Source organism: Pinus tabuliformis, chromosome X (assembly GCF_031772625.1).
Source record: "Pinus tabuliformis cultivar Carrire ecotype Pingquan chromosome X, CPIR1, whole genome shotgun sequence".
In the NCBI taxonomy this organism is placed as follows: domain Eukaryota; kingdom Viridiplantae; phylum Streptophyta; class Pinopsida; order Pinales; family Pinaceae; genus Pinus; species Pinus tabuliformis.
The window spans coordinates 558,365,426-558,388,405 of record NC_142308.1 but is presented as its reverse complement, the minus strand read 5'-3'; the positions used below and the strand labels follow the sequence as shown (position 1 = coordinate 558,388,405).

The 22,980-nt window shown below is 36.8% G+C and overlaps 2 protein-coding genes across 2 annotated transcripts; one reads left to right on the top strand and one right to left on the bottom strand.

Moving 5' to 3' along the window:
* Positions 1-9,502: 9,502 nt before the first annotated feature.
* On the top strand, positions 9,503-12,187 carry LOC149141241 (GABA transporter 1-like). Its single transcript, XM_089447534.1, has 7 exons — positions 9,503-9,662; positions 9,748-9,978; positions 10,079-10,176; positions 10,424-10,610; positions 10,715-10,845; positions 11,274-11,510; positions 11,623-12,187. Exons 1-7 carry the CDS (start codon positions 9,554-9,556, stop codon positions 12,004-12,006), a joined length of 1,377 nt encoding a protein of 458 aa, XP_089303660.1. The 5' UTR covers positions 9,503-9,553; the 3' UTR covers positions 12,007-12,187.
* Positions 12,188-17,191: 5,004 nt separating this feature from the next.
* On the bottom strand, positions 17,192-20,292 carry LOC149141240 (uncharacterized). Its single transcript, XM_089451195.1, has 3 exons — positions 19,962-20,292; positions 17,900-19,862; positions 17,192-17,360 (listed from the first exon to the last, which is right to left on the bottom strand). The coding sequence occupies exons 1-3, from the start codon at positions 20,290-20,292 to the stop codon at positions 17,192-17,194; spliced, it is 2,463 nt and encodes an 820-aa protein (XP_089307321.1).
* Between the last annotated feature and the right edge of the window lie 2,688 nt (positions 20,293-22,980).

Sequence of the window (22,980 nt, the reverse complement as noted above, 5' to 3'; positions counted from 1 at the left end):
GTTAATGACATCACCACTACTTTGAAGAATTGGCGGAAAAAAAATTCGGATAATGAGATCATTAACTCCTCCTGGATGCTAACCCCAGGATTCATAATCTGGAATGTCTGGAAGGAGCGCAAGAACAGGATTTTCAAGGAGAAAGTGAGTCCGGTGAGCAACATCCTTAAGCTAATCCTTAAACAACTCAAAGAAACTGTTCATATCCTGGGAGGTGTAGCTACAGGTAAACCCATCAGACAAAGAGAGGCCAGAATGTTGGAGAAGTTAGAGCTCAAGGTTCATCCCCCTCAGGGTTCTATGCAAATTAACAAGAAAACATCAGCAGAAAAGTCTTCTTGGCAACCCCCTTCTCATGGCTTTTTAAAATTTAACATAGACAGGGCTTCAAAAGGGAATCCGGGAGAAGCTGGTTATGGAGGGGTCTTGAGGGATGAGGAAGGAAACATACAATTCATCTTCCATAGTTATCTAGGAAAAGCAACCAACAATATGGCTGAGCTCATGGCGATGGAATTATGCCTGGAAATACTGCTCAAGTACAACATTCATAATGTCATCATTGAGGCTAACTCGGAATTATTCATTAACTCAGTGAAGAGGATAAATGCTAGCGCTGCTCTTGAGAAAATCTCAGAACATTGGTGGCTTCTGCAAGTCTACCAAAGAATCCAAGCACACCTAAGAATGTTGAGAACTCTTAGGTTGGTGCATGTTCGTAGGGAAGACAACAAAGTTGCGGACTGGCTTGCCAATGAGGGGGTACGAAACAAGCATATCGATTTGTGCTGCTGGTGGGAGGAGATAACAGATGACAGGTTGAAGGAGGGATGCTCATCCAGGGCCCTCAGTGACTGACAACAGTATCAAGAAAATTCAAGAGACAGAATTTGCTGACACAGAGCCACAGAGACGGGGTTTAGTTGATCTGGATTCATTATGAAGTGTTATGACATAAGTGATGTCCTTTTTAGGATGCAGGTCTATGTCGGCCTCCTTAACTTAGGTAACAACAAACCAGATGTCTCATGGGGATGGCTAGAAGGAGGGATCTTCATCTTCCTTTGGCCCATGCACCGGAGCCCAGATTTTCTCAGTAAACGCAAAACCCCAGCTTTTATTCCTGTGATAGCTTTACTGCCCTCAGGGTGGTTTCCAGTTTATCGCATGCTCATCAAGCCAGAAGTGGTTTTTCACAATTGGGAGCGATTCCACTCACCACGCAACATGTGGCTAAGGGTGGGGAGGAATTACCGCCTTCATCGCGCGGTAACTATAGGTGCTTTTAGTCCGAGCGATATGATCCTTAACCGTTGGATCAAGCAAGGCCAATCCATGGCTAGGATTAAGCGTGCATGTTGGTGGGTCTGAAATAGTGGTTATGTTTTGAGCTATTCACACGACCTCTCTGGGATCGCGTGCAAATGGTTGATTTTAGTTGGTTAAAGTGATCGAAGGATATGTCAAAAATGGACCTGATATGATAATAAATTATGGTCTATTGGGTTCATCGAGTCCGATTTGTTTGTTAAAAGGTGTGCTTGTTGGCCACTCGATATGTTTTTCATTCACTAGATCTTTAGCTTTGGATCCAATGGTCAGTTTTGGACTGCTTGTTTGATTTGGTGGGCCCGCGTCCCTGGGTTCGCTTTGTCATCTTGAGACCATGGATTGGGGTAGGCTTGTCATATTGGTGGGCCTCACCGCCGCAGTCGCCTTTTGTACACTATTTCTCCTTTTTTTTAATTGAATAGAAGGATCCGCTCTTGCCTTAGCAAAAAAAAGAATAGTATTGGATAGTTGGCATGCAAATTTTAATGACAAGTATACACAAAGGAATAAAACATATTATAAACTAAATATAAGAATTTATTGATTATTCTTAAAATTTAATTTATAATAGGTAGATATATTAAGAATGAAAGTGTTGAAGTATGTGCCTTAAAATATGAATGATAATGAAATGTCCGTTAATAGAAGTTTTCAATAAAATAATTTGTTAAATTTAATTAAAAATAATAGTTATTCTTAATATTTATTAAAATTAATATGATTTATTAAACTTTAAAAAAATAATAGATTAGTAAGAATATTTTAGTCTTTGTTTTTATATTTAAAAAATATTAGAAACAATTTTTCAAGATAATTATTGACAAAAAAAAATGTTAGGTAGGTAGTGTGACAAATATTTTGAAAATTAAATTAGATATGAGTATAAGACTAACAATCTAAAAGGAGGTCTTTTCATCTCTTTCTCTCTTAGTTTCATAAAGGTGACAAACATTTTCATTCCATGATAATTTTTTAAAATCAATCAACTCAATCTCACTAGAATTTGTTAGTATTTTAACAATGTTCATTTTCTTTTTAACGTTAGTCAAGACAAATATAAAGTTTTTATTCTTTTTATTGGAGTTGGACACCTCCTTATAATATTTTAGTTTCATTTTTTCCTCTAATTTTTTATCACCTCATAATTTCTTTTAAAATTTTGATAAAATAATATTTTTAATACTATTCTTATTTTAAAATTTTAATGTAATAAGGTTGATAGATGAGTCTTTTTTGGAGTAAGACTTCGAAAATTTTATTTTTATTTGTTAATATTTATTGTGTGGATGACAAGGATTTAACTGCCATGGAATATTCTAGAATATTCTCAATAGTGGCCACTAGTCAAAGATTGAGCTTTATCTCAAAAGTAATTATACTTTTCTCTCTTTCAATTAAAGTAAATAAATTATATAACTGTCAAATGAACATTAGTTAAAAATCTCCACATAAAGCGGAAATAAATCTCCATAGTTAAGAATCTTATTAGATGTTTTTTAAAATACATATATTAATTCTTTTTATAATAATAATAATAATAAAGTTATAATTTACTTAATTTTTATAATTGTTTTAATTTCTCCCTATAAAATGTATTATGAGATAAGTGGTTTGATTTCTATGAATGTTCATCATCAATATAATTGTTTTAATTTCTCCCTATAAAATGTATTATGAGATAAGTGGTTTGATTTCTATGAATGTTCATCATCAATATAATTTATATCGTTTTGCTAATTATTATCATTTTCATTTTATAAAATTATAAATAAAATTGTCAAACTTAAAATTTTAATAAAATTAAATGTAAAATTGAAAACAACTTATAAACTTTTGTAATTGTCTATTTTTAATACATTATATATGGGAAAATTTTAAGGATGAAAATTTATGTAAAAGCTTAGAAATATTCACAAATTTTACTAGTCTATAATATGCAAATTATAAAATGTTTGACTATATTTTTGCAAAAATACTTAAATTTCAAAACATTTTATATAGTCTCTATAAAATGTTGATTAATTTTAAGGTAAAATAAATTTATATCATAAAATTTAGGTGAATAATTTTTAGAAAGAAATAGAAATGCACGAATATTTTTGTTTTGAAAAAACATGGAAAATTAGCCCACCTACGAATATTATCGCCTAAAATTTTCCCTAAATTATATCTACAAGACTAGATGAAATAAATTGAGGGAATCAAAACCACATATATAAATAGTATACCTCACACATTTTTTAAAAAACAAAATTTTAAAAATAAAAATTTATTCAATCTATTTTACGAAAAATATAAAACATTTATATACCAATTCTATTAGCGCATTATTCAAATAAGCATTGATACATATACGAGTGAGGGCAGTATTGATGGAATTGTGTTTTCATTGATGGCAAAGGATGGCCAAGAATGACAAAGGTGGTGCAAAGCTTTCGAACATTTTTGTGAATAAGATGAGTATAGCATTGATGGTGAAAATGTGCAGAAACTTTGAAGTCAATTCTTAGATAACGAATCACCTCAAACATAGTTGAAACCCAAGAATATGGATACAACTCTCAAAGATATTTACAGTGGTATGTGGAAGATCATAAATGACCTCGTGGACTGAATTTTATGGCCAGTTAGAGGTAGAACCCCAATAGTCAAAGTTTGTAGAGCTAATAATGGTTGAAGGACCCCTTGGTGTGTGTTAGTTTGGCATTTTTCCAAAACTCGCAAGTAAATTGGCGAAATTGCTAACCAAACCACCACGCAAATGTGGTAGACAATAGTGCAACGAAAATCATCTCTATTAGTTGTTGTTGGAGCCACTATATAGCTCATCCTGACAGACGTACCTCAAAAGTTTTCAAAGAGCCCATAAAAGAGGCATCTGGGATGACACAAGTAGGATGAGGTAATCCCGACGGGTGGCAAAAGTTAAATGGCAGGCATGTGTAGCAACCAATCAAGCACCATGCGTCCTCACCGACCCATCAGTGAAATTGTGTGGGGCCTTCTAGCTCGACTATTAATGTGCAAGGGGGTGGCACAATGGGTGGTTTGCCCACACTATTGATCGTTAGATCAATAATGGAGGATGATTGTGCTACCAACCCCCCCCGTTTCTATACCACAAACCATGTAGGGGCGCACAGAAACCACTAGAAATTTTTTGTAACAACAATTGTGACCATGACCATGACCACTTCATGTGATCGCAGACCTGGTGATGGCTAACTGGCATGTGATAGGGGCTTGGGATGGAGTACACTTAGGAAACATCGCAACATCACAATGTTAATAAAATGGCAGGGACACTTTGAATTTTCATTTAATTTGGTGGTTTTCATTGAAATTTTTTATAAACAAAAATGGCGCAAAACCAAGCTTTTGGGACCTTGTTTCTCTCTCGTCTCTAATAGACAGGTGGCACAATGTGATTTTCTTGTAGCATAAAAATGGATGCACAGGTGGATTATGACGTTAGCATGATGTGGCCCACTGAGAGGTGGACATGTGACAACCATTTTTTGACTTTTTGGGTACCTTAGTGGGACATATTTGAGTGACACGTGTCACCACTCAGATGACACCATGTGGCGGAGATGACATAAGCATGATGTCGTCTCATAGGCTTGATCGTAGAAGGTTTGAGAAGTGCATAGGAAGAGGACCTGCAAGATGAATGGACGTGAGGCGGAAAGGAGGACCCACCTGACAATTCACCCTGCAAGGCAAACCCTGAAAGGAAACGAAGGCCTAATAGAGGGGCACCGAGACAAAGCATTAGGGGGCTAAGATTAAGTGCTAGGAAGTGGTTTCGTGCAACATTGTAACCAAGGGAATAACTGTTAAGGTGAAAAGGAGCCCAATGTATTAAGGCAGTGGTCATGGCCCTTAGTCATATGAGCAAAGGTGCCAACATGAAGTTGCTCCAGAAGTTGGTAGAGATTATTGCACATATTTGGCAACGCTATGGAATGAATGAGTTAACAACTATATATGGAAATGGTTTGTAATTAACAACATGAACGAGTTAAAGTTCTGATGGTGGAACAACTAGATTAAAGGAATAATTGGCAGTTAAGCCAAAATTAAAAAAGAACTAGAAATAAAAGAACCTCCACTAAACCCTGATAAAACTCCATAATTGTTTGTTTGAGCATATTGAAGTAGTTTAACTCAATGATTGAGTTTTAAACAAAAGAGAAGGGTTTGAAGCCCTGTAGATCACATTCAAAAGAGTCAAGTAAAGTAGGATAAATCTAAGGATAAGAGATTCATTTATAAATTAAAGACAAGAAGTTAACTAAAAAGAAAGAAGTCTAATTTGAGTAGGAAAATTCTCTATAATCATAATCAATTGAGCAAGTTTGAGAGAATCATTGTAGCATTGTGCAAGTTGGGTTGAACTGAGGTTGTTGATGTGGATGGTGGATTTCATAGTAATCAGAGATTGTTGAAGATGTTTTGGTGAGTGTTTGAAGATGTCGATTTAATTGTTTATGTAAGGATTTGGCATTCATGGCTCTAGTTTGAAAAGGGACGAAAGATGAATCATTGATGCTAGGAAAGTTGTAGCTTGCAGATCAAGGGTTGTAGCTCCTTCCAGTAGTTGTTGGTAAATATTTAGGGGTTGGATCTCCTTTCAGTTGTAGATGATAAATCAGGGAGTATTTTCTTCCTATTGGTTATAGCCAGATAATTTTGTAACTACAAGTTGTAGCTTTCCTTATGAAGAAATTATAGAAAATTTTCAAGAATCTTTGTGTGCTTTTGTGTTGTTTATGTTACCTACACCAATTATGGCCATAAAGCGATAAATTGAAAAGTGAATTTATCCTATAGGTAGCTCAGAGAACGAAGAATAAATCAACAAATTAGAGAAAGGAATAGTAGACTCACGTAAAATAATTCATTTTCTCCTTTGAACAATTTGATTCAATGTTTTAAATGTAAAAAAATTGGGCATAGAGAAGTTGATGTAAGAATTAAGTATAAAAGGCATGAACCAGTTATTGAGAAAATTAGTCAAGAGCCAAGAGCCCAAGGTGTAGTAAGAAAAGGAAAGCACAAAGAAATGTGGTATTGTTTTGTATGATCACAATGAAGGAATTCACTAGTATGTGGACATTGGTTGTTCCAAGAACATGTGAGGAGACAGAAGCAAATTTTTTACATGGAAACCAGTTCAAATTTGTAATGTAACTTTTGTTAATAATGCACCTCTTAAGGTTATTGGTAAAGTAGTTGTCAGTCTATCAAATGGCATAGGTAAATCCAAAAATGTTGTATATGTTGATGGGATGAAGCACAATATGCTTAGTGTGTCTCAAATGTGTGATCAAGGCTATGATGTATTTTTTAAGAATAAAAATTGTCAAATCACATCTGCAGGAACAGGTGAAATAATGGTTGCAGCTATGAGAACAAACAATAATGTTTATGTCTTGAAAGAGAAAACAGAAAGGTGTTTCCTATCAAATATTGATGAAAGTTGGCTATGGCATAAGAGACTTGGACATCTGAATTTTGATCGGATATTCAAATTGAGAAAGAAGAATGTTGTAAAGGATTTACCCGAGTTGTCAAATCTAGAGAATACGATTTGCAAGTCTTGTCAATTGGGTAAGGAAAATTGAGTATCATTCAAGTCAAAGGAGAGCTCATCATCAAAGCCACTTTAGCTAGTACAAATGGACTTGTATGGACCATCAAGAATCCAATCACCCACATGTAAATTGTATTTCATGATCATAATTGATGATTTCAGTAGGATGATGTGGGTTGCTTTTCTCAGAGAAAAATATGAAGCTTTTGAGAAGTTCAAAGATTTCAAATCAATGGTTGAAAATGAAATTGATTTTAAAATGAAGAGAATAAGATCTAATAATGGAGGCGATTTTACTTCAAAAGAGTTTGGTGAATTTTGTAAAAAATATGGCAATAAGAGGCATTTCAAAATAGCTGAGACTCCACAACAGAATGGTTTAAGAAAAGATATAAAACAAAAATGTACAACAACTAGCCAAAGCTATGATGGATGAAAGGAAAGTTCGACAGAGATTTTGGGCCAAATCCATTCACATAACTGTGGTGATACTCAACAAAGCTCATTTCATACCAAACAGTGACAAAAAAACCTTATGAGATTTTGTATGGAAGACTTGCAACAGTCAAGCATTTCATAGTTTCTAGTAGCAAGTGTTACATCAAGAGGAATGATGACAATCTTGGTAATACATTCAATGCAAGTGTCGATGAAGGTATTTTTATTGGATATTCTCATAATAACAAAGGCTATAGATGCTATAATAAGACCAAAAAGAGGAAAAAAATTGTATTGATGTCAAAGTGGATTAGTATGTTGATCTTGAAGTTAAATGGCCAATAAATACTAGCTCTAATGAACCAGTCAACAATTATTAGGAGGTCCATGAGCCATTTTCAAAAGAAGACAATGAATATCCCTCCAGTCCTCAAGCCAAATATCATTCAAGGTATGTGCAAAAATAACACTCAACTGATCAAATTGTTGGTGATATAAAAATAGGTGTTCTCATAAGAAGGAAGTTGTTCAATCCCCCTTCACAAACACATGTAGCTATGTTTTCCATGGAGGAACCAAAGGATGTTGCACAAGCTAGTCAATATGAAAATTGGTTAAAAGCTATGCATGAAGAATTGGACCAAATCGAGAAAAATCAGACATGGAACTTGTTCCTAGACCAACAAACAAGAATGTTATTGGCACTAAGTGGGTCTTCAAGAATAAGTTGAATAACCATGGTGAAGTGGTGAGAAATAAGGCAAGATTGGTATGCAAAGGTTATGCTCAGATTGAAGGCCCAAATTTTGATGAAAATTTTGCTTTTTTTTTCTAGGTTGGAAGCTATTAAATGTTTTTTGGCATTTTCTTGTTTTAAGAAGTTCAAGATATATCAAATGGATGTCAAATATGCCTTTCTAAATGGAGAGTTGTAGGAAGAATTTTACATTGAATAGCTAGATGGTTTTCAGCGGACAAATAGGCTTGATTATGTCTATAAGCTCAAGAAGGCCTTGTAAGTTATCAAGTAAGCCCCTTAGGCTTGGTATTCCAAGTTGGAAAGATACCTACTCAAGTGTGGATTCAAAAGAGTCGCAATTGGTAGTAATTTATATGTTAAATTTAATGATGAAAAATAATAATGGTGGTTGTTTATGTTGATGACATTATTTTATCTAATGATTCAGATTTGTTAACATGCCAATTTTAACTTGATGGGGTATAGCTAGGGATGACAAACACCCCATCTAGGTTGTTGCTACTAATTCATACCCATTTACTTGATTGTATATCATGACTTCATCATATTATTATTTTGTTTTTGATGATTCCTTTTGGCTAATTACGCCTGACTCTCTGTACTGTAAAATTCTAAAACACTATACTACTCAGTTATCTTGTACAGCTCTTCAAAGAATTTATTTTAAACAATGAATAGATCTCCCTTGCAAGAGAGTAACCTAAAACATCCCAAGCTTCTATGTAATTTCCAATTCTACCAATAATACAAATGGCCCCTCACACAAATACATATATACTATTTTTATAATTATCCTAAAATTTAGCATACGAAAAGGATAGTTTATTTAAAAAAAATAATATTATTATGCTCAAATCTAAAAGTTTTTATAGTTATCCTAAAGTTTAGCATCCGAAAAGATAATTTAGTTTATTTTTTCGAGTTTACCTTTTTAAATTATGAAATTTCAAATTTGTTTAAAATTGCTATATTCTGACCATGAAATCCCAAGGGGAAAAAAATAAATTGAAATTTTTTATCCTATGAATGATCAGTTTTTCAAACCAAAATATGTTTAAACCAAACCATATATTATAAAGTCATCAAGGAACCGGATGCGAAAAGCTCTCGAGCAATGTACACAAAAACGAAATACTGTACCGCCACTTGACGGGAAGCGAAAAGCTCTCGAGCAATGTACACAAAAACGAAACAGGGTCCCGCAATAATCGTGGGAATCAAAGGTCCATTCTGATCCAAAATTGACTCGCATCTTGACTCGTACCTCCGCTTTCACATACTAATAATTGATGGGTCCGAGCAAATCGGGTGGTCGGAGTGGATCGAATCTATATAATCATTGCAAATTCCATTAGTTAGCTAAGATAGTGTGCCGAGAGTTGGAAGTGATGAACAATTGATTCCGGGTGGATTCACATCAAACTATGACGATGGGAAGCGATGCAGAGTCGGGTGGATTGAGAAATGGCAAAAGTGATATCCAATCAAAGGATCATCTGGATGCAGGAGCTTTATTTGTCTTGGAATCCAAAGGTCTCCTTTCTGGTTTTTTTTGGGTTATATATTTTTATGTTAGCAGAAAACACTCTATAACAATTTATGTGTGTTTATTCTGCAGGCAACTGGTTGCACGCCGGTTACCATTTGACTACATCCATAGTAGCGCCTTCCCTGCTGAGTCTGCCTTTTGCATTTACATCGTTGGGATGGTTTGCGGGGATTTTTTGTCTCATAGTTGGAGCTGCCGTCACATTTTATTCATACAACCTCATATCCATTGTGTTGGAGCGCCAGGAATCCCAGGGCAACCGCCACCTCCGTTTCAGAGACATGGCCAGAGACATTTTAGGTGTGTTATTTATTGATCATGGCTCATTCCCAATTTGCTAGATTTTTCGATTGGAATTTCCATCTATCAGAAGGATGATGCTTTTCTTCTTTTGGCATAGGACCCAGATGGGCTCGATTGGCAGTGGCGCCGATGCAATTCGCAGTTTGCTTGGGTTCTGTCATTGGCTCCATTCTGTTTGGGGGCCAGAGCTTAAAGGTTTTTCTCATAATCCTACCTTGAAGAGCTTAAAGGTTTTTCGGTTGCCATTTCTAGCTTTGCTGGAAGATATATGATAATATATAAAGTCCCCTGAATACGTGGCAGTTATGGGGGATTTCCGCAAACTTTATGGCTCCAAATCAGTAACCAGATGAAAGATATTTTTCTGAATCAGAGCCAAAGGGATCTGTATTATTAATAGACCCACTGCTAACCGTTTTGCATATGCTGTAAATGTTTGCAGTTCATCTACTTGATTTATCATCCCAATGGAGACATGAAGTTGTATGAATTCATCATATTATTCGGCATTGTAATGCTATTCTTGTCCCAGATGCCATCTTTCCATTCGCTTCGCCACATGAACTTGCTTTCCCTCATCATGGGCTTGCTATACAGCTTATGCGTTGTTGGTGGATCGATTCATGCAGGTGTGTTGTTAATCACTCGTTTGCAGATAACAATGCAACTAATAGCCATATTTTAAATTTGTGACCTTATGATTAAATAGTCTTACATGAATCGGTTGTTTCAGGACATTCAAAACTGAATCCAGAAAGAGATTATTCCGACACTGGAAGCAATGCCAGCAAGGCCTTTAAAGTCTTCAATTCCATAGCAATGATTGCAACCATATATGGAAATGGGATTATTCCAGAGATCCAGGTCAACTAGACTCATTTCTGATACACTATTTACTTAAGGACTCTAGATAGGAGTTTTTGTTTTTGATAATTTATACAGCTACCTGAAGAAACAATATAAAAGATAACTATTGCAGATAAACAGATAAAGTATTGTTGGGACAGTTTGGAGTCAGGGGGTTTCTTAAAATTCTGTCAGGGATTAAGATAAAATTTCTGTAGAAAGGGTAAATGTCATAGAGAGTCTTAACAGTTTTTATCTAACGGACTAGGCTATACCCCACGGGCAGAGTTTGGATCACAATGAATCATCAGATGCATCTTCTTGGCACCTCCTTGGTTGCAGGAGGAACTAAGCAGATATGTCAGACATCAGTTCCTGCAAAGGGACACAGTGTACATAACTCTGAAATCTTGCCACTGATTCCATAAGCATATACTGTTTTGCAGGCAACACTGGCCCCTCCTGTTTCTGGCAAAATGTTCAAAGGTTTGTGCATATGCTACACAGTGGTGGTATCAACATTTTTCTCGGTGGCAGTATCGGGTTACTGGGCATTCGGCAACCAGGCAGCGGGCAACATATTCAACAACTTTGCTCCTACCGGAGAGCGCTCCCTTATCCCGAATTGGCTGCTCTTTACAGCCAACATTTGTGTTGTTGTCCAGTTATTCGCACTTGTCTTGGTATATAGCTTTTTATCCATTAATTTACACGTTTTATCTAAATTGAACCACAGAAAAAGGATATGTTGAGTCATATATGGTAATGTGAAAGTGAAGGGAGGTCATGTTTCAGGTATATTCACAGCCTACATTTGAAGTTTTGGAGGCAAAATCGGGAGATGTGAGCAATGGAAGGTTTTCTCTACGGAATCTCCTACCAAGACTGTTGTTACGCTCAGTATACGTAAGCGTGGCTACTTTGATTGCAGCGATGCTACCATTTTGTCAGGACATAATTGCAGTCATTGGCGCATTTGGGTTCCTACCTCTCGACTTCGTTTTTCCTGTAGCCTTTTACAACATAACATTCAAGCCTTCAAAGAGGAGTTTGAAATTCTGGATCAACACCCTCATAGCTGTCGTTTTTTCAATCTTGGGAGTATTGGGATGTATTGCAGCGATTCGCCAAGTTTATCTTGATGCTCACGATTACAAACTATTCGCCAACCTTCCTTGAAAAAAAAAACTATTCGCCAACTTATGAATTTGCATATTTGGCAGTATGTTTTAATCCATCTTATCTAAATATTGTAGCAGACTTTAGGTGGCTCTTCTTACCATAAAGCTTATATACTACCATCGACCACTAGATTACAGTATAGATTATATACAATTATAGTGCTAAAGGATGGGATATGGAGTTTTCCACTGTATAGCTATTTCCATTGGTAATTCAGTAATATAATGGTATTTATTAACAAATTATTTTTGAATTAGGTAATTTTCTGGCTAATTATTGAGAGTACTTCGAACTGTTTTTCCGAAACCTTCGCATTTTATTCATCTGGAACTAACCTTCCGTCACACTCCATAGAATAACATATATCATCTTTTCATTATTAATCTTTTAACAAATTTTAACACCTGATTAATAAGCGTTATGGTCAGCTAATACCAATTTTAAAATGGATGTATAGGATTCATAACTTTCTTCTTCAAAACACATAAAGAAAACAACATAATTACATAACTTATATTTACTAGTAATTGTCCCAAAAGGTACAAAGAGAGGCCGATAGGATTAGTAAAACGAAGAGAGTTCTATAGATAGTCAGGCATATATAAAGTTTAGTGACGAAGACAATAACCACGTTGACCATCCTGTACCAGTACATTTGATATTAAAAGAACAAAACCAAAACCAAACCATTCATATCAATATAGTAAGTGTAGAACGAGTTCATACTTACTAAGATTATTGGCAACAAGCTTTTTTTTTAAGTAAAAAGTAAATTACAACGTTGACACTACAACTAAAACATTAACGTTATTAAAATTTTGAAACCGATTTTAAATTCATGTATTATATTTTTCAAAGTATTTTGGGAAATCTTGTGAAATAAGGAATGCAATTGGTAGTATAACCAACTTGTCTGCAATAATTATTAACATCACACCATACAAGTATCTGTAGACAGCAGTAACGCTTAGTCATGAAATTGCAAACAGAGATAACCTCAGAACCGCCAAATACTACTCCAGGAATTGTAGATTCAAATTACCGTAAAAGCAATTAGGTCTTGTATTTGGGCTTACGAATCCAGATAATATAGATTCGAATTAACTAAGATCAATTATGTAATCTGCGTATATCCTTTCAAAAGAGAAATAGCGCGAACCAATTTCGACACTGGAAGTGTTGGAGCTGTACCGTCATGAAAAGACTACTCCACATCAAACAGCTGACCATAACCATTGAATGTTGAGTATAAGTAGCGATAATCAGAGAATGCAGAAGATGACAGCTGTGAGAAATCATTTATTTTCTGTACAAAGTTTCTATGTCTCTAACTTCCACTTCATTCGATTCTCCCAAACACAAATTCCAAACATGGCCTTACAGATACACAAAAATTTGGCCATATGCTTCTTGAATATCACCACTATAAACAAATAATAATGTATTAAAAGTTAGCAATTGTCTATGAAGGGATAAGGTACACAAAAAATGACTTCAACTTCATAACATGTAGCAATTGAACCTTACAGGACCGTTGGCCTGCAATATAACCTTTATTAGCTCTTCCAGTGTACTAATTTCTGACATCTATTCTCTTCATCACTGCAGGTTACTGAGAGTGGAAGGCAGGAGTGCCATCTAGTTGCCACTGTTGGTAAATTTTCTGTCATCTCGAACTTCCAGCAAGTAAAAAACAGCGACATGTGTGTTACAAGGGCCAGAATGGGCTAAAAAGCTGTTATTGCTACAAGATTGTTCCAAAAGATGAATCCAGTGTGGATAGCAAATTTATGCATGACAAATTTGCTATTACAAATTCTCCAGGAGCTCCACTTGTGGTTGCAACACCAAAGAAAGTGAGCTCTTTCAGCATAGCATCTTAACAATAACATCCATTTCACACTAATCATGGCATTGAGCAATTAACTCAAGTGATGAACTATAAACAGTTGTACTCGCTTGTGCATATAACATTCCACACCTTATTGGGGTGGAGTAAAACTAAATTCTTTATAGATTTATAATCTGTTGTATAGCTGAGAGATTGGGCATTTGGTGCGTTTGAAGCAATGCTTGTTGTAATCTGTGTAAAGTGATGAACAGGAGCTATTCTGCTTGTAAGTCTGTGTAAAGTTATGAATTGATTTTGACACCACATGCTAACTCTGTCACTTAATTCTTATTTTGTTCAAGTGGACTCTCAGTATTGACCTTTTAATTAACTATTGACAGTTTATAATGGAGAATTCGAGGAAATGGAGAGGCTTTTGAATGGTATGCATATTTTTGTCGTGAAAATTCAGAAGAGATGCATTTGATGGCTTCTTATCATTTGTAATCTTGAGATTATTGGACATGGTAAATTGATATTGGAATTGGATTTATGTCCATATCTGCAAATTTCTAAGCAATTGAGAGTTTTAGAAAACAGAGTAATAGCAGTGTGCAACCCATTGTGAGTGTCTGGAGCATCTTCGAAAGCTGAACATCCAAATGATATAAAACTCAAGTTTGTGAATGTGATGGAAGGGTAAAATGCTGACATGTTTTTGTTGTTTAATGTAGAAGGAATCTTGCCATTTGGGCTCTAGAGCCCAACCTGCTCTCTCGTATTGCAAAACACAGATCATTTAACCAACAAAAAGCACAGAGCAGTGGACCATGTACTGGATTGCAGAAAATGACAGCTGTGAGAAATCATGTAGTTTCTGTACAAAGTTTCTGTTCTGGGGTATACTGCATTCAATGGAAAAACAATTCATCTCAACTACCTGCTTAACCATTTAGAGAACAGAAAATGCAGCGTGTTGTGGATGCCTTAAATTTAGTAGACCTTGGCCATACTTTAGGATTGTGATTTTGGGCATCAAGGTTTAGTTTATTTCTTATGACTGCTTTCAGATTAACACTTACGAATGCGGTCTCCATTGAGCTATTAAAATAATACAGTTAAGCTTCAAAATCTTTTGTGCCTGCAAAATTAGTCAAATGACCAAGATATTTGTTTAACACAAAATCTTGATGATATGGCACAAGATATCCTTGAAATGAAACAATATATATTTGGTAGACACGTAGAATCCACTGAGATGGAAGAAAGAACACAGGAGTTAAAAAGGTCATTCCATGAGCTTAATGAAAACTCTGGTCTAATTTTAAAAGAAATACACAGACTACAAAGAATCTTAAAAGGAGAAAGATCCTTATCCTTGTCTCCTCATACAATAAAGGAAATGGATTCTCAATTTCCTAAATTTACCAAATCTACTTATGGAAGAGAAAAACATAGATATTTGCAGCTCAAAATGCTCTATAAAGCAACTTAAATAATTGCAAGAAAGTAATTGTTGCTACTGATCTAGCAAAAGAAAATGCCTCTTTAGTGAAATCTCAATTTGAAAATTTGAAAGACAATGTAGATAATTTGAATACGTTTTTCATTAAAACATTGAATATTGATTTCCTTGAGTCTTCTATTATTAATCATCCTCCTAGATCTATAAAGGATGATGTAGTAGTAAAACCTTTCTAATATGCATGGAAAAATGGTGCCAAACAAAGTTTGGATCTAATATAAAAAATCCTTATGGTCCTAGTAACTCAAAAGATTTCAATAGTATTTCCCATGACAACATAGATCCCACATCAATCACAAATCTAAATTGTAGATATCAAAGGGAAATATTAATGAATTTCCAAAAATGGAATGCTTGGGCCAAAACCCATAAGTCTATCTTTAAGAATAGGATCACATGGTATGACATGGTGCAAATACTAACATGTGGGTTTACTAACAATCTTGAACTTTTGTGGGAGAGAATCCATCTAAATAAAAGTTCAGAATAATGACTTCCGTGAAATCAGTGGAAGAATTAATCAAAGTAGTATTTGCTAAATTTTATGGCAGTGCATTATTAGATGAGCAACTTCCTGTTATCCTATTCATGAAACAAAAGTTTTGTGATATCTTCCAACTTCTTGAACTCTTTTGTACAATGTAGGACTTATCAAATCTTAGACCCTAATGATATTACATATGTCAGGACATATTTAGCACCAATGCGTAGTAAAACTCTAGAACTCATTCGAGAAACATATCCAATTGAGATAAAAAACTTTCAGATGGCAACCAATGACACCATTTCATTTACCTTTCAAAAAGATGAACAGGACCTAAACTTATCCACATTATAAGCCAGCAGCTGTAATCTACAGTAAAGAATGTCAACTGAACAAACCTGTCCTCCAAAATGAAAATGATAGCACTTCTAAAATCCAAGGAGTAAAGGCCCAAGAGCCATATCTAGACAATATGAAACTAAAATAACTGAACTCACAATACTTGGCACTCTAACATGCATCACCAAGCATGTGAAGAGCCCAGAATAAAAGAAATAGTTCATTATAAAGAAAACACCTCTACTGTCAAGAACTATCCTCATCTACTATTTTAATTGCAAATATGAATCTGAAATGCATGAGAGATAAAATTCCCATAAATTCCAGGGATTTGTGGTGCTGGACGTGTGTTATTTCTGAAGGAAAACCATAGTTTCTGTTTCAAAGCTGCATTGGCAGAAGGTACCAACTACTGGGCAGAGTTAAGTGCATTTTCGATACTGGAAAATTTAACAATTAAGAAAGGTACTGCTGAAATCCAGATACTGGGAGAGACAGAGCTAGTCATCAACTGGGTAAATGATAAAAAACAATATGCAGATTTTGACCCTATCAACACTAATAGAAAGAATTAAAGAGCTGAATGAAAATTTCCCTAATAGGTTGTTGTAAACATCGACCTATCTAAAGTGAGAAACGTGTTTCTTTATAAAAAAAGTTGTTGGTTGAATCATAAAACCCAAAACAAAGAGCAGTGGACCACGTACTTGAATACTCTTTGTTCATACAACAGAGAACAGTTCTATTAAGATATAACTAAACATGCCAGATATAAGTAAAGATATATACAATGAAAGTATTTGTTGGCTTGTAAGCATATGTACAATAAAAGCATTATGTAGAGATGTAATTGAGAATGAGCCGCTAATCATATATGCATGATGGGCCATGGCATCGGCAACACCAGTTAGTGTTTATTGTGGTGCCATGTTGTGCGAGCTGTTCCTGCAGTTGATGTCGCATCTGCCTGTGTGCATCCCTTTCATGGATGTGAATTGTAATTTTAAGTAGTTTCCTTATATTCTTTAACAACGTAATTGCTGGGCACAAACGGTAAAGTGGCGTGGATTGTTGTGGCAGAATCCTTGTTTGCATATCTTGTAATGTAAGTTCTTGTTGCTGGATTTCTTCGCAACACTCGTACAACTGGCGTAGGTAGCATGTATTCATACCTGTTGGCATCCAAAAAGGAAACAATGTAACTGACAATGAATATGTTTGACGATTTTGTTTGAATATTCGAAATAAATTAAACGATTCCAAATGAGTATAAAATAATATGAAATTAAATGTAATAGCAAGAAATGTATGTGAAACTTCGTTATGTAGTGAGTGGTGTTTACCATGTGGGTAATTCTGGAAGGCAGGTTGTATGATTGGCAAAAGTGTATTAACCTGGATAGATTTTGATGCAAGGAATGATTCCTCTTGCTGTCTATGCTTAAGATATGGATTCTTGTGCATTTGTGCAATGCGGGAGAATGGGAATGCTGGATTGATGTGTATGTCCGCTAGTGACCGCATTCTTGAAATTGCTGTGAATGTTAGCCCTTGGTGTTCTCTGGTGCCGATGTCCACTGTTGCTTTGTCTAATGTCATTCCTTGTGACTTGTGTATCGTTAAAGCCCATGCCATTTGAAGTGGTATCTGACGGCATGCACCCCTTGTGATGGGAGGAATGGGTACATATGTTGGGTGTGAAATGTCCCACGGTGTTCCTCTGTATTGTTGAAAGTCAACAACCACAGAGGATGGTAATGCTGGGGGCTTTGAGTCAGTTGAATAAAATATTGAGATGACCTTCCCAAGCGCGCCATTGACAAGGCCTGCATGTACCCATAAGTTGTTGGTGAGCATAACTTTTTGTTCACTGCATAAGAGCACCTTTGCAGGTAGGTGCTCATCTTCCGTTGTAGTAGGAGTTTTCTGTCTTTGTTGTTCCGCAGAGCAAAGTGCTACTGGGATGTTCAATTGTTTGAGCATTTTCTTATTATGCAAGACAACTACGTTGTTTGTTGCGAATAGGTGCATGGACTCATCGAATGTGCATTTCTCTTCATGTGTAAGAGAGGAACTTGTTCTTGACATTAGATGTTGCCAATCTTCAAGTGTAGATATTCCATTCCTAAGATTTGCGAGTATTTGCCGGAAAGCAACCTGGGACGAGCTAGCTCCTTGTTGACGGAAAACAGTTGAAAGTGTTATGAATATGTCGAAGCTGCGCCAAAGTGCAGTGCCACGCGATGTCCCGGCATATAAAGGAATGTCTTTCACAGGTGGGAGTTGGCCTAAATCTCCGACAAGGATAATTGAGCGATTAGCAAATGGTGTATTCCGATGAAGAGGGAATGCCTCTCTTAGACGATCATCAATGCGAGAAAGCATTTTTGGACCAATGAAGCTCATTTCGTCAATGAGGATGTATTCTACATGACGGAGTTGCTCTTGCAGGTGTAGGAGCGGCTGGCCTTCGAGAGGATGCATTGTCTGGATAGGCATATGAAGGGCAGAATGAATTGTGAGGGCATTTATGTTGAAAGCTGCAACGCCGGTTGGCGCAAGTAACAATAAAGGGTTTTTGTTGGCTGGCGAGATTTCCACAAATGCTTGGTGAAGGCATTTAATCAAATGGGATTTTCCTGTGCCAGCTGTTCCTTGTACGATGATCTGCCGTGGGGATTTTGGAGAAGGGGTTTTGAAGTGTGAAAAAACAGCGGTGAAAGCTATGCTTTGGGTAGGGGATAATGTATGCTCATGGGGAAGGTTGGAAAATGAATGATGTTGGTTTTGAATGGGTGAGCGGTTGAATTCAATGAAATTGATGGCAGTTTCTTGCAAGGGGGGAGGGACAGTATTTTGTGACCAATTGTGGTTGACATCGAAGTCGCGGTAGCCAATCATGTCGAGGTCATCAATTGCAATATTGTAACCTGGGTGTAGTTGAGAGAGGATTTGCCATTCATCCAGCTGAATGGAATCAGGGGGGGTGTGTGGGGTAGGTTGATCTTCAGTAGGTGGGCTTTGTGGGTTTTCGGGTTCGCGATGGACATGCCATGGTGTATATGCACCCTTTTTTTGTTCCCAGTGTGCAATAATTTCTGCATCATTTGAACCGATATCATCAGGGAGTGTTCGGAAGGGGAAATACAAGAGTAATTCACTCCAACAGAAGGTGGCATAAGAAGGATTAGTAGAGGAAGGAATGACATTGTAATGGGGCAAGACATGTACAATCATTGGGGGGAATATGTGTTTCCAGTGGTTTCTTCTCCGCTGGGCAGAATATGACCACGAGCGAGCAGCTTCAAGGAGGGGCAGTGCTTCTAGTGAGGCAGGCCTGTTCATATACGCAACGATAAAGTTTGGTGTCAAACCAGGATTTTCAGTATCTTGCGAAACACGCTTGAAAACAGCCCTATTGACATTCAAAGAACGGAATGTACGGTTGCAAAGAGAGAGAGGTAACTTTTGTAACATATGGCATATTCCTTGTGCACCAATGTCTCTATCTGCAATGGTTTCTGTAAGGAGTTTCCGGATGACACCACTAGTAGGTGCTTCTGGAAGGGCACTTTGTGATAGTCGCGATAGCATTTGACAGTAGCTCTCAGATCTTGTCTCTACTTTTGTTGCATATTTTGAAATATATTTCAATACAGCATGGCGAGAAAGGACTGGTTGGCAATCAACATTTGCTCTCCAAATAGAGAGTAGATCGGCGTTGTGAATATTCAATCTTTCATCATTGCGAGCAGGGACATAGGTTTTATGACCCTTATCATCAATGAAAAGTGAAGAAGTGGACTTCAATTCCCACGGTACTCCATATCGGCAGCTAAGCACATTGTCTTTCTTACGAAGGCAGGAAGATTCATGACACTTTGTATGACGTTGAACGCAGTTGACAAGCTCTGTGTAGTCTTCAAATTGATTGGATGCGAATATTGATGCTGTGTCAAGGAGACACGGGTTATGAATTGTTGACTGGTGAAGCGGAATAGTTCGATGTTCTGCCTGACGTGGATTCCAAGCAGTTACATAGTGGTCGAAATATTTCTGTGCATTAGCAACTTCTAATGCATTGTCCCAATCAAGTGTGTCCATGTCTGGTGCATTTTGTAGCCAAAGGAAGCCATGAATGTGTGCGGATCCTCTATGTTGTCATTCGTATCTGAATATAACATGAAGGGTACATTCAGTTAATACATGTATATGCAATTTATAAAATTAATGTAGAGGGATATGGATATTAAATAATACCTGCACCAGTAGTCGGTTGCATGGAGGCCTTTTTGAAGGATTTCTTCAAGGAAAATTGTAAATCTACAATGCATATATTGGGCTGTTAGATGTGGGTTTTTAATTATGTTTTGGATTTTCCATTGGAAGGGGTTGACTAAAGTGGAATGAACACTTGTGGGCATGATCGTGTGCAAGTCATGCCATTTAGTATCAGCTGCACTGAGAGTGAAGAAGAATGTTGGGCTTCCTATTTGCGTGATCATGTCAGTCAGCTCAGATCGGTGTTTATTCCAGAAAGACCGTGTTCCTCGTAGAGCTGACCCAAACCTCATTATTTGCTCTGGCAATCTTGAATCCGGAGAGTCATGAAGACACTGGCGTAGGTCTGATACCGTTGTTGGCAAGTTGTTCTCAATGTACTTCTTCACGAAGACACTGGCTGTTGCTTGGCTACGGTGGCGCATTAGAATGCTATAAAGATAGTAGCGGAATCTTGGGTGTTGGCCAAAGCGGTTATCATGGTAGTGAAGCAAGTGCAAAGCATATTCATGCATTTCAACTTTTGTAAGTCTTGGTTGCATGATCATTGCAATGCCTGTAGGGAAGAGTGTGGGGAATGCCATGGCAAGGAGGCCGATGGCGTTGTATTCATTTATAGCGGTTGGAGATATTGGAGGCCAATCGATAGAGCTTGTTGAACTTGAATGGGTCGAGTGCAAATAATTACAAATGTGGTCACGCTCGGTACATGAATTTGGGAGGACTGGAACGAAAGAAGAGGGTTGGATTTCTAATGGAGGTAGCATGACATCATCAGGATTATAAGTGGTATCAGTAGTGGTTTGATGGGGTTCAAAAGAGGAGGTGGTTACACTGTGGAGAAGAGAAGAAATGTCTGTAGGGAGATCTGGCAGCGTAGAAATTGTAGATGAATTCAATTGAACATCACAGTAGTAAGGGTCATATTTTATTTTGTATTCAAGGGCTGAAAGGACACGTGATTTGCAAACGTAGAATTCGTAAGCCTTTCCAGATGGATTTTGCCTTTTCACAATGAGGATGTCTAAGTCAGAGAGCATCCGGGGTAAGTATTTGGCAATACTTGTGATATCTTGAGGGAAGCTAATTGTATGGCCACTATATTTATATTGACCACCACGGGAATGAGTAACTTGTAGAATGGGGTTGACACGTGCGATGAGCATTTCTTCAACTTGGGTTAATTGGTGAAGGACACAGGGTTGTTCTCCAGGGTCCATGTTGTTTAGTTCAGAAAAAACGATTGGTAGATTTAGATGATGCACAACGAAAACAAGAGAGTCTATTGTGGAAGAGCTTTGTTTTCATTCCTGGGTATGCTTCCTTGCATGTTGTGTAAACATGCAAGGTAGAAAGTCCATCAATCCTTTCTCGAAAGCGACGGTGTTCTTCGTTAAGGGGAGGGTTATATTGGATATGATGAACGTGTGCTGGGTTGGTTTATATAGGTGGGAGAGCATTTGAGGTGGGAAGGGATGTAGAGGAAGTAGTAGGGTTGTTGTGCTGTTCATAAAGTAGTCGATGTCGTGCATTTATTCGATCCTTTTGTTGTGCATAAAGAATACGTCGCCGCTTGTTTTTGGCCGCAAGTTGATTGTTTGGTGGCATATCTAAACAAGTACAAGTAATAGTTGTTAGTTTTCGTAAACAAGTAGTGCATGTTTGGTATCTCATTTTATTGGGTGCACATCCATTGTGAAATTGGAACATTATATTTTGAACATAGATTTAATTTTTTTTTAGTTCAACATCGGTGAAGATAGGTACATTAGGTAGAAGGGAAAACATGCAATTAGGAATGCTATGAAATCATATGTCATTTCAGTATCTTTCATTGAGAGGAGAGAAACAAGATTCAAAATATTTCGTTCCCTTTTCTTAAAAAAAAATTTGTTTGACATGTTTGAGCGATAAAATGAATAGCTTAGCAAGCAAGGGATCAATGTGTAGCATGTAGAGAACGAACGAGACACATATGTAGTGACTCTTTACAAATGTTGATATTTATATTACGTAAAATGTAAATGGAAAACATACATATGTTGGAATGACTGGAAGAGAGTATTTGCAATGAAAACTACAGGTTTCATCATAATAACATGGGTGTGTAATTTACAAAGATGAGACAATTAGTTGTGTGGAAATGTTTGTTTATGTACAAACAGGCGTGGTAGATGAAGCCTTAAGAAAAAGTTCACAGGCGGCGAACAATAGGTCGTTTTGGAGCGGACAGTGCTTGAATGTCAGTGAGCGCTTCCTTGCATGCAGAGGCATATTGAATTTCCTCTGAATTGATCAGTATTGGTTGCAAGCGTTGAACACCGTTGAAGTAATCTGTTTTAATGGAAAGTGTTAGCTGGAAGCGATGCCCTGAAATCCGGCCACAAATTTCCTGTAGATCAGTTGGTTCGATAGAAAGTAGGAACAGGTCTTTAGCTGTGATGCCCATGAGCTCGTTCCCTGCATCATTGAAAACTGTGACGTTCTGTAGATTCCCGGTGTGGTCATGTA

Coding starts and splice junctions, on each gene's coding strand:
- LOC149141241 (XM_089447534.1), top strand. CDS start 9,554: ATGACGATGGGAAGCGATGCAGAGTCGGGTGGATTGAGAAATGGCAAA. Junction 10,177..10,423: donor TTGGGGGCCAGAGCTTAAAG/GTTTTTCTCATA, acceptor AAATGTTTGCAG/TTCATCTACTTGATTTATCA. Junction 10,611..10,714: donor TGGTGGATCGATTCATGCAG/GTGTGTTGTTAA, acceptor CGGTTGTTTCAG/GACATTCAAAACTGAATCCA.
- LOC149141240 (XM_089451195.1), bottom strand. CDS start 20,292: ATGGACACACTTGATTGGGACAATGCATTAGAAGTTGCTAATGCACAG. Junction 19,863..19,961: donor ACTTTTCATTGATGATAAGG/GTCATAAAACCT, acceptor ATTGCCAACCAG/TCCTTTCTCGCCATGCTGTA. Junction 17,361..17,899: donor CAACAATACAGAGGAACACC/GTGGGACATTTC, acceptor GGATGCCAACAG/GTATGAATACATGCTACCTA.